General features: G+C 57.8%; 1 protein-coding gene across 1 annotated transcript in view; it reads left to right on the top strand.

Annotated features, from left to right (window-relative positions):
* Window positions 1–665: 665 nt before the first annotated feature.
* The window catches only part of ITPKB (inositol-trisphosphate 3-kinase B), an 89,444-nt gene continuing 73,120 nt past the window's right edge, over window positions 666–16,989 (top strand). Inside the window, exons 1-2 of the mRNA XM_058701451.1 lie at window positions 666–805; window positions 2,091–4,181. Of these exons, the coding sequence (XP_058557434.1) occupies window positions 2,283–4,181 (1,899 nt within the window). The 5' untranslated portion in view covers window positions 666–805; window positions 2,091–2,282. The remainder of the gene's footprint in view (window positions 806–2,090; window positions 4,182–16,989) is intronic.

Here is a 16,989-nt window from a genome sequence, read left to right as displayed (position 1 = left end):
GATCTGCAGCTTTGCAAGGAGGCGCCCACAAAGTACCTTCTTTGAATTTGCATATTTGTGTAGAGAACACACACCGTTGATAGAGGATCTAACTAGTTTTAAGTGCTCAAAAGGTCCCCCTGAGTTGCTTTGCTCAAATGCACACTCAAAACTTTATTAAAAACATTTTTCAAAAATAAGCAATGCATCAGTAAGGCTCGGTGGAGGGGTGGAAAATGGATCGTATATCTTTAACCCGCAGAAGTTAAAAGGCTTTTATTTTTTTTGTTGTCAGCTAACAATGGAAACTTTTTTTTTTTTTTTAAGTGTTTCCCTCCCTCGGTCTTGCCAAGCAATAGAAAAAAAAAAAAAAAAGAAGAAGAAAAGAAAAACTTGTTCCGCTGAGTTCAACCCCAGACGGGCTCACAACTTCCTTCCTGCTTTCCTCCCCCAAGCCCCCGCCTTTCTCCCTCCTCCCCCTCCCTCCTCCTCCCTGCCTCCTCCCCACTCCCCCCCACATTTTTTTTTTTTTTTTTTAAATCGCACATTGAACAAACACTGAAGTAGCCTAGCAAACACTGACAGGGCTAGTATCTGCACGGCCGAGAAGGGCGTGCGGGGCCGGCCCGGCGGATCCTCCGCGCCATCGCCGGCCCCTGCCCAGAAGCTCTCTCTCCCCGCGCTCGGGCTCCCGGTGTTTGTCTTCCGTAGCCAGCCGCGGACGTCGATCCTCAGCTTTTTCACTTTTCGAGCCATCTTGTTCCTACGAGGTCTGCGTCCCTGGGCCATACCGCCCGCACGGGCCCGGGCAGCTGAGGAATCGCAGGTAAGTTTGGCGGCTTTTTCCCGGCTCTCGCCTCCGAGCCCTCTCTCCCCTCCCCTGCCCCGGAGCGAGCGAGCCCGGGCGTTCTGGAAGAAGGCGCAGAGATGGGCTGCGGGGGGCGCGGACTGGGAGGGCGGCGGGGGCAGGGGCAGGGGCGCGGGCAGGGGAGGCGGGACGGGGTCGGGCCGTGTCTCGCGCTCGCCTTCCGGGCCGCTGGCCCCTCGCCGCCCTCCCCGCGCGCTCGGGGCGTCCTCTGCACTGGGCGGCCGGGCCGCTGGGCCGGCGCCGGGCGCGGCTGCCCAGGATGCGGACGAGCCCGGCCCTCGGCCGCGCGGCGCGGCGTGGGGAGCGGAGCCGGGGCTCCCTCCGGGCTGCAGGCGCGCGGGCCCCGGGGTTCCTCCGAGTGGGCGCGGGTCCCGGAGCCGCAGAGGTAGCCGCGTCCTGCGGCACAGGGCGTGCGGAGGGCTGCACACACACACACACACACACAGACACACACACACCCCTCCGCAGGGGGCGACGACAGGGGGCGGCGAGTAGTGGTTCCGGTACAGGGGACCGGCAGCGCCTCGGCCCCGGGCGCGCGCAGGCGCGCCCACACTCACAAAACACACTTGTTTGGGGGACCGGCGACAAGGCCGGTGCTGGAAAATGCCTCGGCTGCGGCCCCGCCGCGCGCCCGGGCCTTCGTAGGCCGAGGGATCCGGCCCCAAGCCCGGGGTCCGGGAGGCGAGCGGCCGGCGCGCGGGAGTTCTCCCCACCCCCACCCCGAGCCCCGAGCAGGTAGCGGCTGGGGAGGCAGGTTCCCTCCCGAGCGGGTCCCCGAGGCCAGAGAGGGTGGAGCGGCGGAGGCTGCAGCCCAGGGGCGGGCTTCCCTTCCACCCGACCTGAGCCGCGTTTGCTGGGGGCGAGGAGCCCCGCGGACGCGGACGGGGCGTCCGCACCCTCGGGGAGATCCGAGCCAGCCGCGCCCCGCTCGCAGTTCGCTTGGGGACCCAGTGGCCGCCGGTCCGCGTGGCTCCGGGGAGGAATCTTAGAAGGTGGAATTTGTAGCGACCCCCGAGCGCGTCGCAGCAAGGGGTGGGGGGAGAGGTGGAAGCGCCCTCGGGAGACCCACGCCCGCGGCCGGGCTCTAGTCCGCGCCGCGCCGCGCACTCCCGGGAGCTGACACGTCCGGTGGCACCCCATCCCCGACAGACTGGGCTTCCGCGGTGGCGATCGCGAACCCCCTCCCCCTCCCCCGGCCCCTGCCCTCCGGGGTCTGACTCTCTTCCTTGTGTCTCCACAGCGGCGCGGTCGTGTATGGAGCTCTGGGCGGGGGCTGAGCCCTCGGTGTTGCCCCCCGCCCGCAGCCCGGGCCATGCCCCCGCCTGCGCGCGCCGAGCCGCGGCCGCCGGGCCTGCGGGGCTGAGCCGGGGGCCGCGCGAGGAGGAGGCGCCGGCGGCGGAGCCCGGGCCGGAGCCGCGGCGGCCCCAGTACTATGGCTGTATACTGCTATGCACTCAACAGCCTGGTGATCATGAATAGCGCCGACCAGGTGAAGAGCGGCGGCCCCGGGCCCAGCAGCAGCGAGACGCCCCCGCCGCCGGGCAGGGCGGCGCTGAGCCCCGGCAGCGTCTTCAGCCCCGGGAGAGGCGCCTCCTTCCTCTTCCCCCCAGCCGAGCCGCTGTCGCCCGAGGAGCCCGGGAGCCCCGGGGGCTGGCGGGGCGGCCGGCGCAGGCTGAGCGGCGGCGGTGGCGGCGGCGTGGGCAGCCCGAGTTGGGCGGGCCGCCCCAGAGGGGACGGGCGGCAGGTGGTGAGCGCCGGCTCCCTCTCCCCTCCCGGGCCGGAGGAGGCCAAGAGGAAGCCGCGAATCCTGCAGCGCGAGTTGCAGAACGTGCAGGTGAACCAGAAAGTGGGCCTGTTCGAGGCGCACATCCAGGCGCAGAGCTCCGCCGGTCAAGCGCCCCGCAGCCCGCGTTTGGGCAGGGCTCGCTCGCCCTCGCCGTGCCCCTTCCGCAGCAGCAGCCAGCCCCCGGGAAGGGTGCCGGCTCAGAGCGAGGAACGGAGGACAAAGTCGTTGGGGGAGCAATGTCCAGAGACGGCGGAGGCCGCCTCCGGCCGGAGAGGAAGGGCGCCGGGCCAGTGCCTCTCCGAGGGCGAGGAGTGGGTGGCGCCCTTCCCCGGCGCGGCCGTCCCCCCAGGATCAGGGGCTCAGGGCCCAGCGGCTTCTGCGGTGGAGAAGGGGATCCCTGCCAGACCCCACTGTGGCTCACCCAGAGCTATGCAAACTGACCAGAGGGTCTCTCCGCCTTTGGGAGCGCGCAGCGGCCAAGTTCCCCCGGCGGGGCTGATCCGCGTGAACGTGGTGACCTCCACAGAAGTGGCAGCGAGAACCACATCCAGTGGGCCCCACCAGCCACACGACCCTGGCCTCACTGAGCCGGCTGAGAGGCCCCGCGAGCTTGGGGGTGTGCGCCCCCGGGGGTCTCTGGCGCAATGTCTCGGGCAGCCTCTGAGCGGAGAGAAGAGCCCAGCCCCAGAGAGGGGTGGGCCCTGCAGCCGAGAGCCCCCTGGGAAGGTGGAGGACGGAGATCCGCCCGGTGGCAGCGTGCGGGGCTCTGGGGCGCCTGAACCCCGAAGGCCAGAGGACGGGACTGTGAACGCGCAAAGCTCGGAGCTTTCTGAATCCCCGAGCCGGGTCAAGCCATCTCCAGACCTGGGTTCAGTAGGCCCTGCTGCGACCCAGGGTGGGGCCCCGGTGGTCGGGGAGCCTCGGCGGCGCTCCAGCGGAGTGGATGAAGGGTCTCTGATGCCCGGCCTGCTTGGGGGCAGCCGCTCAGCCCAGCCAGCGACCCGGGAGGTGGAGGCAGGAATTCCCTCTGGCGCGATGCTGGAGCCTTTGCCCTGCTGGACAGCCGCGAAAGATCTGAAGAAACCTCAGTGCCTTCCTGGAGACAGGGTGGGTGTGCAGCCTGGGAGCTCCAGGGCTTGGCTGGGCCCCATGGAGGAAGCCCGGGCCTGGACGTGTGGCACAGGAGTACAGCCACAGGGGACTTGGGGAAGCCAGCCGCCTGACGGAGACGCCCACCCCAGCCCAGAGCTGCTGTCCCCGGATCCGAAGGACAAGCCCTCCCCGAGAGAGGCCCGCAGCCCCAGCAATATACCTGCCGTCATCATTACTGACATGGGTGCCCAGGAGGACCAGACCGTGGAGGAGGTGCAGGGAAGTCCCCGGGGCACCTTGCCCCTGAGGAAACTGTCCTCTTCGTCTGCCTCCTCCACTGGCTTCTCCTCTTCCTATGAGGACTCGGAGGAGGACATCTCCAGTGACCCTGAGCGCTGCCTGGACCCCAACTCCGCCTTCCTGCATACCCTGGACCAGCAGAAGCCCAGAGTGGTAAGTCTTGTTCAGAGATTTTCCTTTAACTAGTTTTTACCCCCCTGTTTTTCTTCCTTTCTACTGAGTCTCTCTTGGAGACTCTTGATCCATGCCCTGGGGCAGTCACAACTTACAGTCCTCTGCAGGTGCATTTGCTGGGGGCGGGTGGGGGGGGGCGCGGAGTGCTAGGCACTGACTGTGCACTTTGCAGCTTGGACAGTGAATGGGTGAACCACTTAATTCTGCGATACCTTTCGGCGGAGGGAGACTGAGCAGGTCATGGAATTAACCCAGCTTCTAGGGACAGGCCAAGGCAAATGAGCGATGGGATTCTCTGCTGGGGCCCCGAAAGCTGTGGGTGTGCTTGTGACCGGTCTGTTGGGTGCAGAACGACCTAGCCTCAGGTAGTAAAGTCAGGACACTGCAGTGTTGGTGGGACCAGTGTAACTGAGATACAGGTTTGGTGTGTGAATTAAAAACAAAACCATGCTTTGAGCTAAGCAGACAGTTTTTAAAATACCAGAATGTTATGTTCGGTTGAACTGCCCGAGACAGGCACTGGGTGTTACCTCTGGGGTTGATAACTCCTAATAGATGTGCCTGGTGGCTGGTGTAGGTGCATTTCAGATCCGTTTTCAACTGCGTTTCATCATACTGACATCCTGTTCTGGCTGTGGCGGTGGACAGACGGGAGTTTTATTTCTATGACATAGTGAATCTCAGGCCTAGGCTGTTTTCACTCTTAGGATCAGAGCATCTCACAGAAGATGTTAAGAGTCGACGCTAGCACTTCTGAAAAGGTCTGGACTTTCTCTTAGCTTTTCCAGAGTATGGGGAATTTCCTAGGTCTTGTGCAACCCCGGGGGGGGGGGGGGGGAAGGAAGTCTGCATTTTCTTGTAGCAGGTAGCTTTCCGATTTCATTTTATTTTTTTTTTTTTTTTTATTTTTTTTATTTTTTTTTTTTTTATTTTATTTTTGGGACAGAGAGGGACAGAGCATGAACGGGGGAGGGGCAGAGAGAGAGGGAGACACAGAATCGGAAACAGGCTCCAGGCTCCGAGCCATCAGCCCAGAGCCTGACGCGGGGCTCGAACTCACGGACCGCGAGATCGTGACCTGGCTGAAGTCGGACGCTTAACCGACTGCGCCATCCAGGCGCCCCCCGATTTCATTTTAAATAGCATGGACCGTTCATTGTACCGCAGTTCACTTCGGCCACGGCTACCGAGAACCGCGGATTTGCACCTCGCATCCTTCTCTAAGGCATTTTGGACCTTAACGCACGTTCCTCTGTGACTCCCGCTGGAGAAATCACAGTTGTGGGCATTTCTTTTCTTGAAGTTCCACTTTCTGCTGATGAGGCGGGGGCAAATGTCTGTGCAAAGTCTGGCCCCGATCAGCCTGGCGTTTTGTGGCGGGAGGGGGCTGCGGGCACGGGGCACACCCGTACCATTTTGGAGGGGAGGCATGGTGTGCCTGGAAGGAGCGAGACAGGCGGGTGAAGGGACTGCCTCTCACTGCGGGCGCAGTTCGCATTTCTCTGCCTTCCTGCCCACAGTCGCAGGCCTGGTGGAGGAGAGACGGTCCTCGGTTCTTTTGCCATTTGCTTTTCAACCCCCCCCCCCACCGCCACCCTCCCCGCACGTCCAGAGCTGCTTCGACTTCTTCTCCAGCCTTGCATTCGGCCTCTCTCGTGATGGATTAGCGGCTCCTGTTGGCTAGTTCTCAAAACAGCCTCCGTGTCCCAGTGTCTGCGGAGGACTCTCGTCCGGGAAGCGAGTTAAAGGCGAGATGAGGCACGACAGGTGCTGACTCTTTTTGTTCATTTGCCAACCGAGGGAGCGGACGTTTGAGTGGCGTTGCGTGAGCTCACAGGTCCAGAGGCGGGAGTGAGGCCTGCGGGTGGGTTAGGGTTGGGTGGGCCAGCCTGCCTCCCACCTCTGCAAGGTTTTCAGACACCCACGGAGCGGAGCCAGGGAAAAATCCCCTGCCGGCTTCACTCTGAGTCACGTGGGGCCGACGGGGCGTGCGTGGGGGAGGGGGCAGGGCGGGTAACCAACTGGAAATTATGGGATCCTAGGGACTTTTCAGCTTCTGGTTGAGTGCTTGCGCGCTAAGCCAAGTTTTCTTTCTCTTGTACAGACTTTTGGTGGAGCCTCATCTGGGGCCCCAAAACACCTTCTTGGGTCAAACATCACTTGATTATCCGAGATTGATATTTTGTCCACAGGAGGCCAGACGGCTTGATGGGCTGGGCCTTCTGGCGGGGCCCTCAGGGCTTTGCGGGGAAACCTGCGTGTCGCCGTCTTCTGAGGGGCCAAGGACCGGGGTCCTCTCTCCCCTCCCGGCTCCGCTGCTCCTGTCTGTAGGGCTGCCCTGCCCCCCCGGTGCACACACCCTCGCACGTTCACACTCACCCCTGCTCACACCCACGCATGCTCACCCTTGCCCTCTCATGTTCACCCTCACACACACCCTCACACCTGCTCGCTCACACCCACCCGTACACACAGGCTTAAAATTGCACGTTCAGCCGGCCCTCGGACCCACACTGAGAATGTTTTATGCTGCTCTGCCTCTCCCCGGAGTGAAGCCTTTTCAGCCTCGTGCAGCAGGTGCCTTACTTGTGCGGAGGAGTGGGTTTGTGACGCTGTGCGGGCGGTGGCGGGGCGGGGGGGGGGGGATGCTGAAGCTGGTGGCTTTGTTAGCTCCCGCGGCGTCTCCCGCCACCCTGGGGCCAGTGCACGAAATCCACGAGCCCTCCCTGTGGTTCAAAACAAAGCGAAGAGCAGGTTGTTTGGAAGCACGCTCTGAAAGTTGCGTGGCCATTCAGATGACGCACGATGGCAGGGGCCTTTTTACTGGAAGGGAATGTGGGCAGCAGGCCGGTCTCTCCTTTGCTTCCGGGGGTGGGAGCTGCGCAGACATCCTCAGAAACGTGCAGAGTGCCTCAGGCCTTTCCTGCAGCGTGGGCTTTGCTTCTGATGAACCTGACAGGTGCCTGCCCCTGCCCTGGAAGGTTCCAAGGTTTTGCACCTGCCTGTCTGTTCGTGAAAGATCAGAGGCTTGAAATGTGCTCAGAGGTGACAGCATCGCCTGCCTCGTGTTCCGAGGGCTTGCATTCAGGCCCATCCCCACTACTGTTCTCTGCCATCTGAAGGGAAGCGAATTGCACCAGCGAGGATGGTGTCCTTGCTCTTGTCCTGTGAGACGACTACAAATTAATCAGCAATTCCTTACTTTCCTCTGTCTTTACATTAAAAGTATCTGGGCCATTGAAACGCCAGGCTTAAAGGGTATGTTAAAATATGCATGCAGCTTGGGGCGCCTGGGTGGCTCAGGCGGTTGAGCATCCAACTTCGGCTCAGGTCATGATCTTGCGGTTTGTGGGTTCGCGCCCCGCGTCGGGCTCTGTGCTGACAGCTCGGGGCCTGGAGCCTGCTTCGGATTCTGTGTCTCCCTCTCTCTCTGCTCCTCCCCGGCTCACACTCTGTCTCTCTCTCAAAAATCAATAAAGATTTTTTAAAAATTAAAAAAAAAACCATACACGCGGCTGACTTTAAAAAGTGGATTTTATTGATTTATTCCAAAATTGTATTATCAGTGACGTGTGCCTGAAACAAAACAAAACACTGGCTACAGACCCGGGGAATACATAAAGAAGTATCTTCTAAAATCCTTCCAAAATCCTTGCCTTCTTTGTGCTTACTGTTTTTTAAGGGCCACTGGAAATTTGTTTCTTTTTCTTTTTTAATATTGAGTAGTTCTGTGTTTTTGTTTTTGTTTTTTAGTGAAAAACTAACTCTGACATGCGGTAAAAATTCAAACTGTTTAAAATGGTTTTTTGTGGTTTTGAAAAATGTAAAACCTTTATTTTGGGTAAACCAAGTTAAAATTTAGAAACGTTTCCAGGGGTACTTAGAAAAAAATCAATCTAATGGTGAGTACTCTTAGAGAGAAACTTCTTTTCTGGATGAGAATACTGAAGTCTCAGATCTGTGGGGTTCGGGGTCCAGGCTGCACGTGCTATTTTCTGGAGATGGGGCCCCCCTTTTTTCTCTCGGGGAAGATCTTTCTGGTGAGGCCTCAGCCCCCCGAGTCATTTATGTAAGGCTCAGGTGTTAGCCTGATCTGTTTAGGGATGAGGAAACCGAGACTCAGAGAGAGAAGGAGGCCCAAGGTCCACCTCCCTGACTCAGTTTCCTCCTTTTGAAATGTACGTATTGTGTGAAGATGCTCTCGTGGAGATACTCGATCTCCGTCTAGGGCTGTCTCTGTGACGATATAATTCTAGACTTTTGCAGCAAACCTGGCATAGGCGAAGAATGCGTCAGTGTGTCTGGAAGCGTGGCCCTCGGATGCCGAGGCCCAAACCGGGCACGTTTAATTTCGTGCTTTTGCTGAAGACCCATCAGTTGATCCGCCTCTCTTCCTCTCTTTACCGGAAGACTGGTTCTTTGTAATATCGCATTGAAAAAGCGTCACACGTCGTCAGTACCATACCCAAGATTCTCATTAATAATCAGACTGCTATTTAGAGGCAGTTCTGATCGGAGGCCAGAACGTGAACCTGAGAAGTCAAAGAGACATTCTGTTATCTGAGGGCTTTGACTCCCGCAGATATTTGAGTTTGGAAACAGACTTGGACTGCACAGAGCCAGAACATCCCTTCCGACGATCATGTTACCAGAGGCGACGAGGTATCGAGAAAAAGCGAGCCGAACGGTGAGGCGTTGCAGAAACGCAGCTCAAGCTGTACCTGGCCTTCAGGTTTGACAAGAAAAACGTATTGCACTAGTCAGTTGCTGCTTTTAGAGAAAGGCCTTTCAGGTGTCCCGTGAATCATTTCCAGAACTTTTGTTCTTTACGCGCTGCCGTCACTTTTCTGATTTTTGTTGGCACACGCCTGCCAAGTGTAGTTACAGATGCGATGTAGTTCTGTGCAAGCTCCTAGGAGGATTGGTAACATCGCCGAGGCTTATTCTATTCTGCCGGGTTGCGACTTAACTTACCCGAAGGCAGAATGTGAAAGTACTTAATGGGAAGAATTTTCTATCTTGGTGGAAAAGACTTTGAGGTCCTCCGCCGGTGACTCGAGATTAATTCGGGACGTCCTGCGTGGTGTCGTCGTCGCACCTCCAGCATGGAAAGTGCTACGGGTTTTGAGGGGCAGCGAAGTTCTGCGTTCCAGGCCCTCACATCCATGATTTGCAGTGATATTTTTTTTCTCCTGACCAGGTAGAATTGACCCTGGAAAAGATGGCTTTTTCACGAATCCGGGAGCACACTGTTTAGGAAATCAAACCAAATGCAAATGTGGACTCTTTCATAATATGAAAAGCCATTTAGAGGTCCAACTGCCATTTTTGTAAAGTATATTTATTTTGAGAGTGAGCGAGAGAGAGAGAGAGAGAGAGAGAGAGTGTGCGTGCGATGGGGGGAGGGGCAGACAGGGGGAGAGAGAGAATCCCAAGCAGGCTCCGCACTGTCAGCTCAGAGCCCCATGCGGGGCTCGAACTCACGAACCGTGAGATCATGACCTGAGCCGAAATCAAGAGTCGGACGCTTCACTGACTGAGCCGCCCAGGCACCTGCCCGACTGCCATTTTAACATGTGGACGTTTGGGATTTTGTATGTCCGATTCTCCCGAGACCGTGCGGCCTTCCTGTGACGGCCGGCATGCCGTGAGCTTGGTGACTTGAGGTCATTGGCGCTATAGGCGGTCTCAACACCTGGAGCAGGAACACCCAGCATTGTGGCACTCCCTCCGACCGGCGGGTCCGGCGCACCTGGCCGTGGAGGCCACCGTGGAGGTCTGGAGGAACCCGCTGTCCTGGTCCCGTGACCCTGCAGTCACAGTCAGCTTGCGGGGGTTCTGCCACCAGCCTGAGTCTCACTGCGGTCCTGCCAGACATCTGGTGGTTCATTTTTCCAGGAGGGAGCTATTATTTTAAAGACGGTGCGGGTCTCCGTGGCTGGAAGGCACCCTAAATGTGTTTGATCTCACGAGGATGTTGAGCCTCTGTTCTTGATATTAACAAAATAGCAACCACACTGGGGCGCCCGGGTGGCTCCATCGGTTAAGCGTCCGACTCTTGATTTTGGCTCAGGTCATGCTCTCACAGCTCATGAGTTTGAGCCCCGCATCGGGCTCTGTGCGGACAGCTCAGAGCCTGGAGCCTGCTTCGGATTCTGTGTCTCCGGCTCTCTCTGCCCCTCCCCTGCTCGCGCTCTGTCTCTCTCTCAAAAATAAATAAACATTAAAAAAAAAGAAGAAGAAGGACTTTACTATAGTGTATGTAGTTAGCATAATATAAATCCTAGAGCTCGATTCCTCCAATACCCACATTTTACTGGTGAGAACAGCAAAGCCGAAGAATATTCAGTACAGTGGCCAGACCTACCTTTACATTCTTCTTTTTGCTTTAAAAACGTGGCTAGTGGATAAGCTCCTTATTCCCCCTGGGAGATCCTCCTTGGCTTTAAATATAGTGCATGTTTTTGGGGCGCCTGGGTGGCGCAGTCGGTTAAGCGTCCGACTTCAGCCAGGTCACGATCTTGCGGTCCATGAGTTCGAGCCCCGCGTCAGGCTCTGGGCTGACGGCTCGGAGCCTGGAGCCTGTTTCCGATTCTGTGTCTCCCTCTCTCTCTGCCCCTCCCCCGTTCATGCTCTGTCTCTCTCTGTCCCAAAAATAAAAATAAATAAATAAATAAATAAATATAGTGCATGTTTTCAAAACCTTTGTGAAACGGTTGGGGGAATGAATGAATGAATGAATGAATGAATGAATGAGAGACAGTATCTCTGCTGTGTTATCTGCGCATGAAGGAAATATAGAATCTTCTAGAAGATGGAGAACGATGAAAGGGGAAAAAAGAACAATGAAGACCAGCTCACTTCTTCTTCTGTGACCTTACGGCCACACGGTTCAGGGTGCCCGACCGGGGTGTAGGCGACTTGGTGAGATCCCAGTGTGCCCCTGGCCCTGCGGAACATGGCGAGAGCAGGGGTGACCCCCCGGGCTGCTGCGAGCTGAGTGAAGGTGGGTTTGTGAGAGTGCCTAGCGCCGCGCCTGGCTCCCAGGAGAGGCTCCAGCGGGTGTCAGTCGAGGTGGGGTCGGGAGACATTCTGAGTGTCGGGGCCGCATCTGGAAAATTCCTTGGGCCCCTTGCAAGAAATGCCCTGTGGCAATCCTGGGATGGCGTTTCCTCGTGGTGAATCTCCCTCCGCCACAAGGGCTGGGATGAAATGAATTTCTCAGAGACCACAGTTCGCAGGCCGTCGTGGAAACACAGGCGTTTCGTGCTGCGGTGGTCGCGGGACGTCGAGAGCAAGGGCGGCCGGCCCTTCTGTTGCCGTTTTCCTAGAGTGGTTTCCTTTTGTGTGGTCTCGGGGATGGGATTCCGTTGGGACGGGGCGTCCAGGAGACCCTCGGGGCAGAGTGCGTACAGGGCGACCACGCTGGTGTGCTGGCGGGACCTTGCAGGCCTTCTCTGGTGAGGAGTGGCTTGGGCTAAGTCAACACACCGGCTTTGACTAACTGGTCCGGCATGTTTCTCAACAACTGCGTTAAGAATTCCCTGTTAGAAATCAGATCTTTCCCCTCCGTTGAGCTTTACTTAGGCATTTTATTGACTTGTTATCACTTAATGGAAACCCATTCAATGGAAGGTAACTTTGCCGCGTCTGCAGTCAATACTCCCTCCCCGCCCCCCCCCCCCCAGGAATTTTTACTTCTCTTTTGCACCAAACCGGCTCAGTTTTATGAGTTAACCAAAAAGCAGGAGCTTCATACAGCCGGTAAGCGAGCAGACTGTCTCTGCCGTTCATATTCACGTATAATGTAATTGGGGGGATACGTTTTTACTCCCCACCTCGGAATAAGCAGGAAAAATTCTCACTCCACCTTGAGGCGGGGCAGGGGGGTGGTGGTGACTTTTCATCTAAAGAAGATCCTCCCTCATGAAGCTCGCGGTTCATCCTGTGAATCCAGCATTTTGTACTTTTGTGGTAACGATTCAGTTCGGGTTTGCCTAACTCAGAAGGTGCTGACGCCGGCTGAGGATCCCCCCTCCGCCAGCGGGCTCTCCCCAAAGGAACCCTTTCTTGGCCCCGGTCACAAAGCGACCCTGTGGGCATCCGAGGGCAAGAATGAGGGACTTTGGCCTTGGGCTTTTGGGGCACTGAGAGCACAGACACCCGGCTCAAGGGGCCTCTGCGTCCCGCCTCCCCCCCCCCCCCCCCCCCCCCCCGCCATGTAATCAGAATGAATAAACTGGACTGTTTTGCAAGAAGAAGCTGTAATAGATTGTATATTACCAGGCTTGACTCCGCGGGACGGAGGGATTTGGGGACGGGCCATCCACCAGCTCAGTCTGCAATCTCTCTTGGTAATGCTGCAAGCTGGCGGGGCCTGGGTGGTTACAGGGGAGGTCACTGCGCCCCCAGGCCGTTTCCAGCACGTGTTTTTCCAATTTCCCTGACATTCTTTCCAGGCTCAGCTCAATTTGTTTTCCTCTTCTCTATGGCAATTGATGACTGGGTCATAAAGTGTATGATTCTGCATAATCTCCTGCGAGGGCTGCTTCCAGAGTTAATATAGGAGCTGGTGTGTGGCTAGTCCCCCGCGGTGCAGGGGTGCGTACTGGTTTTTACAAGTGAGGGACCTGAAGGGTAGATGCGATACATAATACAGTTCGCCTCTCCACTCCGGGGAGCTCGTACTGGCTGGGGTGTCGAGGGGAACTTGGGAGTGTATCACTTCTGTCATCCTTATCTAACCTGAATCTGGCAGCAGGAAACTGAAAAGGCCTGTGTATGACAATGACATAAACAGTTGAATCTCTTAACGACGTCAAGTGGAAAATCCAGCCGCAGCCAGTAGCGCAAGAAATGGCTGGGACGTTTTGTAGGGGCGGCAAATTCCAGGTTGCTGAGTGTTCAAGCTGGGAGGTTGGGAGACACTGTCTGGGTCTGAGAAAGTGCTGAAAAATCCTTACAGATGCAGAATCGGCTAATGGGGGGGGGGGCGGCGGGGGGCATTTCACACGCCTTGTAGTGGATATTTGAGTCAAAATGAGGTTCTTGGAAACCTCTTCGCCCTGCCCTGTCGCCCGACCATCATCACTGTGGCTCCAGCATTAAGGACCCATAGCATGGAGCATCTTGCTATTTTCAAGTCATTTAGGAGTCCTCTGGGGACTCTGCTGGGCGTACTCCCAGAGTGCAGTGTGCTGGAAAGGCCAGTGCCTCTTGGATCCGCACCTGGCATCTTTGGGCCGTGGGATCCTCATCTGTGAAATGGGTATATTGATAAAGCCTTTCTACTTCGTGTGGTCTTTGTGAGTCTCTAGTGAGATCGCGTCTGTAGAGTCCTTTTGAGAGAGTGTGAGTCTTTCCTGCCTAAACTAGTTTTTTTTTTTAATTTTTTTTTTAACATTTATTTATTATTGAGATACAGAGAGACACAGAGCGTGAGCAGGGGAGGGGTAGAGAGGGGTAGAATCCGAAGCAGGCTCCAGGCTCTGAGCAGTCAGCACAGAGCCCGACGCGAGGCTCGAACTCACAAACTGCGAGATCGTGCCCTGAGCCGAAGTCGGTCACCCAACCAACTGAGCCACCCAGGCGCCCCACTAGTTTGTTTTTTTTTTTTTAATGTTTATTTATTTTTGAGAGAGAGAGAGAGAGATCACCAGCACAAAAGCAGGGGAGGGGCAGAGAGAGAGAGGGAGACAGAGAATCCCAAGGTCCGCTGACAGCAGAGAGTCCGATGTGGGGCTCGAACCCACAAATTGCGAAATCATAACCTGAGCCGGAGTCAGACGCTTAACCCACTGAGCCACCCGGGCACCTGCCTAAACGTCTTATTTACGAGCACCGTGACACTGCTTTGAAAGCTTTCCTAAAAGAAGACGGACAAAGACAGTCGCTGTGCTCGTGCAAGGTGGTCCCACGCCTGTGTTGCTGGAAGAGAATGGGCCGAGGACGGTGTCAAAAGCAGCCGTCACACGCACAGCAGAGCAGCTCCTGCTGGGGACATTGCCGCGCGGGCAGGGAGCGGCGGTGAGTAGGCGATTCTGGGGTCCGCATCCTGCTGTCAGTACAGCCGCCCCCTGCCTGAGCCACCCCCTCGGCCCGTGTGGACCGTGGACGAAGCTTCCTGCCCTGTGCTTTGCTGCCTCTGTGCATAGGTCGGGAAGCAGATGTGATGGACATTCGGGCAGCTGCGAAGGACAAGGAGGGGGCCACGAGGCAGGGGTCCGGTGTTCCTGGAACAGGCCTGTGGGCTCGTGCATAATTGAGAAGGAGACCGTGCTCCGTCTAGGGTTTGAGGATATCTAACGGGAGCATTGATTTTTCCAATACCACGTCGTGATTTTCTCTCCTGGGTCCCGCACTGTGCAAGAGGAGACTCCAGCAAGGTCTTGAATGTTTAGAGCGGACGTTACATGCAGCAGCTATCAACTGGGCACTTCCTAAGCGTGTCTGGGCCCTGGGCTGGACCCGGAAACCTCGGCACAGAGCTGGACCTCCCATCTGGTGGCCGCCCACGGTGACGGGCGGACGTTGCGGCCCAGTGGCTGCCCAGACAGCTGGCGTGTACCTGCCGGCCGTGTCTGCAGATACCTGTGCGGAAGACAACGTCTTAACTGATGCCCGTCCTTGGACATCTGCCCTCTGAAGGCAGAGCCGGTGCCAACAGACATGCTTGAGATTTGCGAAACTCAAGAACAGGTTGTGTGGCCGTGAGGACAGGCATGCCCCTTAGACGGGAGCTAATAAGTAGCGAGTTGGCGGGCGAAACACAGGCAGCCCCAGTGCGTGTTGTAGAACAACAAACAGGTGACGCGGGACTGAATTTGGGCACTGGCCCCTGGGAAGGGAGTCTGGGTGAGGCCTTGAGGTTGCTACTTCTGCTAGAGGTGGCCAAGCCAGAGGGACTGTTCTGGATCCGAAGGCTCCAGGAGGTTGGAAAGAAAGGGGGCAGCACAGCTCGTCCCCTGCACCCCCTCCCCTCGCCTTAACGCCACGCACCGGACTCCATGCAGATTGACGGTCAGCTGATAAAAGATGCCGTGAGTGAGCGGTGCGTGAGTGAGAGGCCAAAACGGGGCCTCGGGAGATCCCCCACCCCCCCCCACCCCGGTTGACCAGAGGAACGTGGTCGGGAAAGCTGGGATGGACTTCTGTTCAGTAAGTGTTTGCTGAGTAAGGGCCCTGGGGCAGCGGGGCAGGGGCAGGGGGCGTGGAGAGAGGGAGACACAGAATACGGAATACGAAGCAGCCTCCGGGCTCCCAGCTGTCAGCACAGAGCCCAACACGGGGCTCGAACTCACAGACCGCGAGATCATGAGTCGAAGTCGAAGACCGCGAGATCATGAATCGCGAGATCATAAAGCTCAACCGGCTGAGCCACCCAGGCGCCCCTCCTTTTCCTTTCTGCCCCTCCGTTTCAACATCTGTCAAACGGGACTGATAACTCCGCCTTCAGGTCGTGGGCCTTAGGTGAGGCCTCGTACATTTTGCGGTGCCTCGTACCGGGTCTGGAGCGGCTCGTGCTCTCGAAATGCACAGCAGACCGTAACCACGTGCCTTGGATGCGGCTGTGGGGTCCCTGGTCATCGTTGTCTGCTTGGGTGAGAAGCAGGTTCCCGAGGGACCCTTTTTCCCCTGGAAGGAGGCACAGGGGCTTTGGAGGAGGGGCTGTGCTGCTCCCGGGGAGCACGGAAGTAAGACGGGCACTGGAGAGTGGGGGGCTCAGGCCTTCGGGCCCGAATTCGCACCCACATTCTGTCCCGGAGTCTGTCCCTTGTGGGGACTGCACTCCTCTGTGCCTCGGTTTCCTCGTCTCGCCCTCCTGGGCCGTTGGGGAGACGAAGTGGGCCGTGCAGCCCAGGACGGGCGTGGGGAGAGGTCCCCATGCCAAGTGCAGCTCGTGGCCCAGGATGACAAACCAGGGAGGACTGACTTTCTCAAAGAGGTTTCTCTGTTGCAGGAGAGGGCCTCACTCTGGTACCAGGGCACAGCCCTGAAGTGTCGAAAACAATGCGCTGTATTCAGTTGCCGGCCAGGGGGTGTCTGGTTACTCACCTGAGACCAGTCCCTCCTGATAATGTTTTGGAGGTGGAAACCGGCCCGGGTCATCCAGGCAGAGGGGTGGAAGGCCCCATCCCTTCTCGCCCCTCCCCCCCGCTGCCCGCTCAGCGCGGCTCACGGGAGACAGGAGGGGTACATGCGTGTATCTAAGAAACCCCACCACTTTGTCTAGCTGTGGATCATCTGGGACCAGGGACGCCTCGGATGTGTGACTTCATTGGCCTTCCCTGGGCCCTAGCTGCTGGCGGGCTGGGCGCATGCTTACTAAAGCAGGCTCTTTCTCCGCTTCAAGAGATGCTTGCTTTCACTGCAGGCCCCACGGAGGCCTTGGGGACCAGGCTGGGGGGTCTCCGCGGGCCGCTTTGCACGTCCCCCCCCCACCCCCCGGCTCCTCCTCCGACGCGAGCAGAGGGGAGCCTTCCCAGCACCTCCTGGTCGCATGGCTGCTCTTTGCCATTGTCCAGACCTGGCTGCTGGACTGTTCCTCAGGGCCGGGATGGTAGCCGGGGGTGTGAAGGGAAGACCCAGTCAGGTGGATGGTGAGCGTCGGAGCCCCAGCAAGGCCCATGGGACCCTGTGCAGACGCCGGCGGGAGCTGGAGCTGTGGGGTGACTGGTCCCCACCAGGGCTGACGTCGACATAGCCCCGGGCCCCCGCCTGCCGAATCCCGGCGTCTGCATCACCACCCCTTTAACACGGGTGTGGAAACCCTTCTTTCCTCCTGGCT

This window comes from Neofelis nebulosa, chromosome 15 (genome assembly GCF_028018385.1).
Source record: "Neofelis nebulosa isolate mNeoNeb1 chromosome 15, mNeoNeb1.pri, whole genome shotgun sequence".
Classification (NCBI taxonomy): Eukaryota; Metazoa; Chordata; class Mammalia; order Carnivora; family Felidae; genus Neofelis; species Neofelis nebulosa.
The sequence above is the reverse complement of the archived record's forward strand: the minus strand, read 5'-3'. Positions and strand labels throughout refer to the sequence as shown.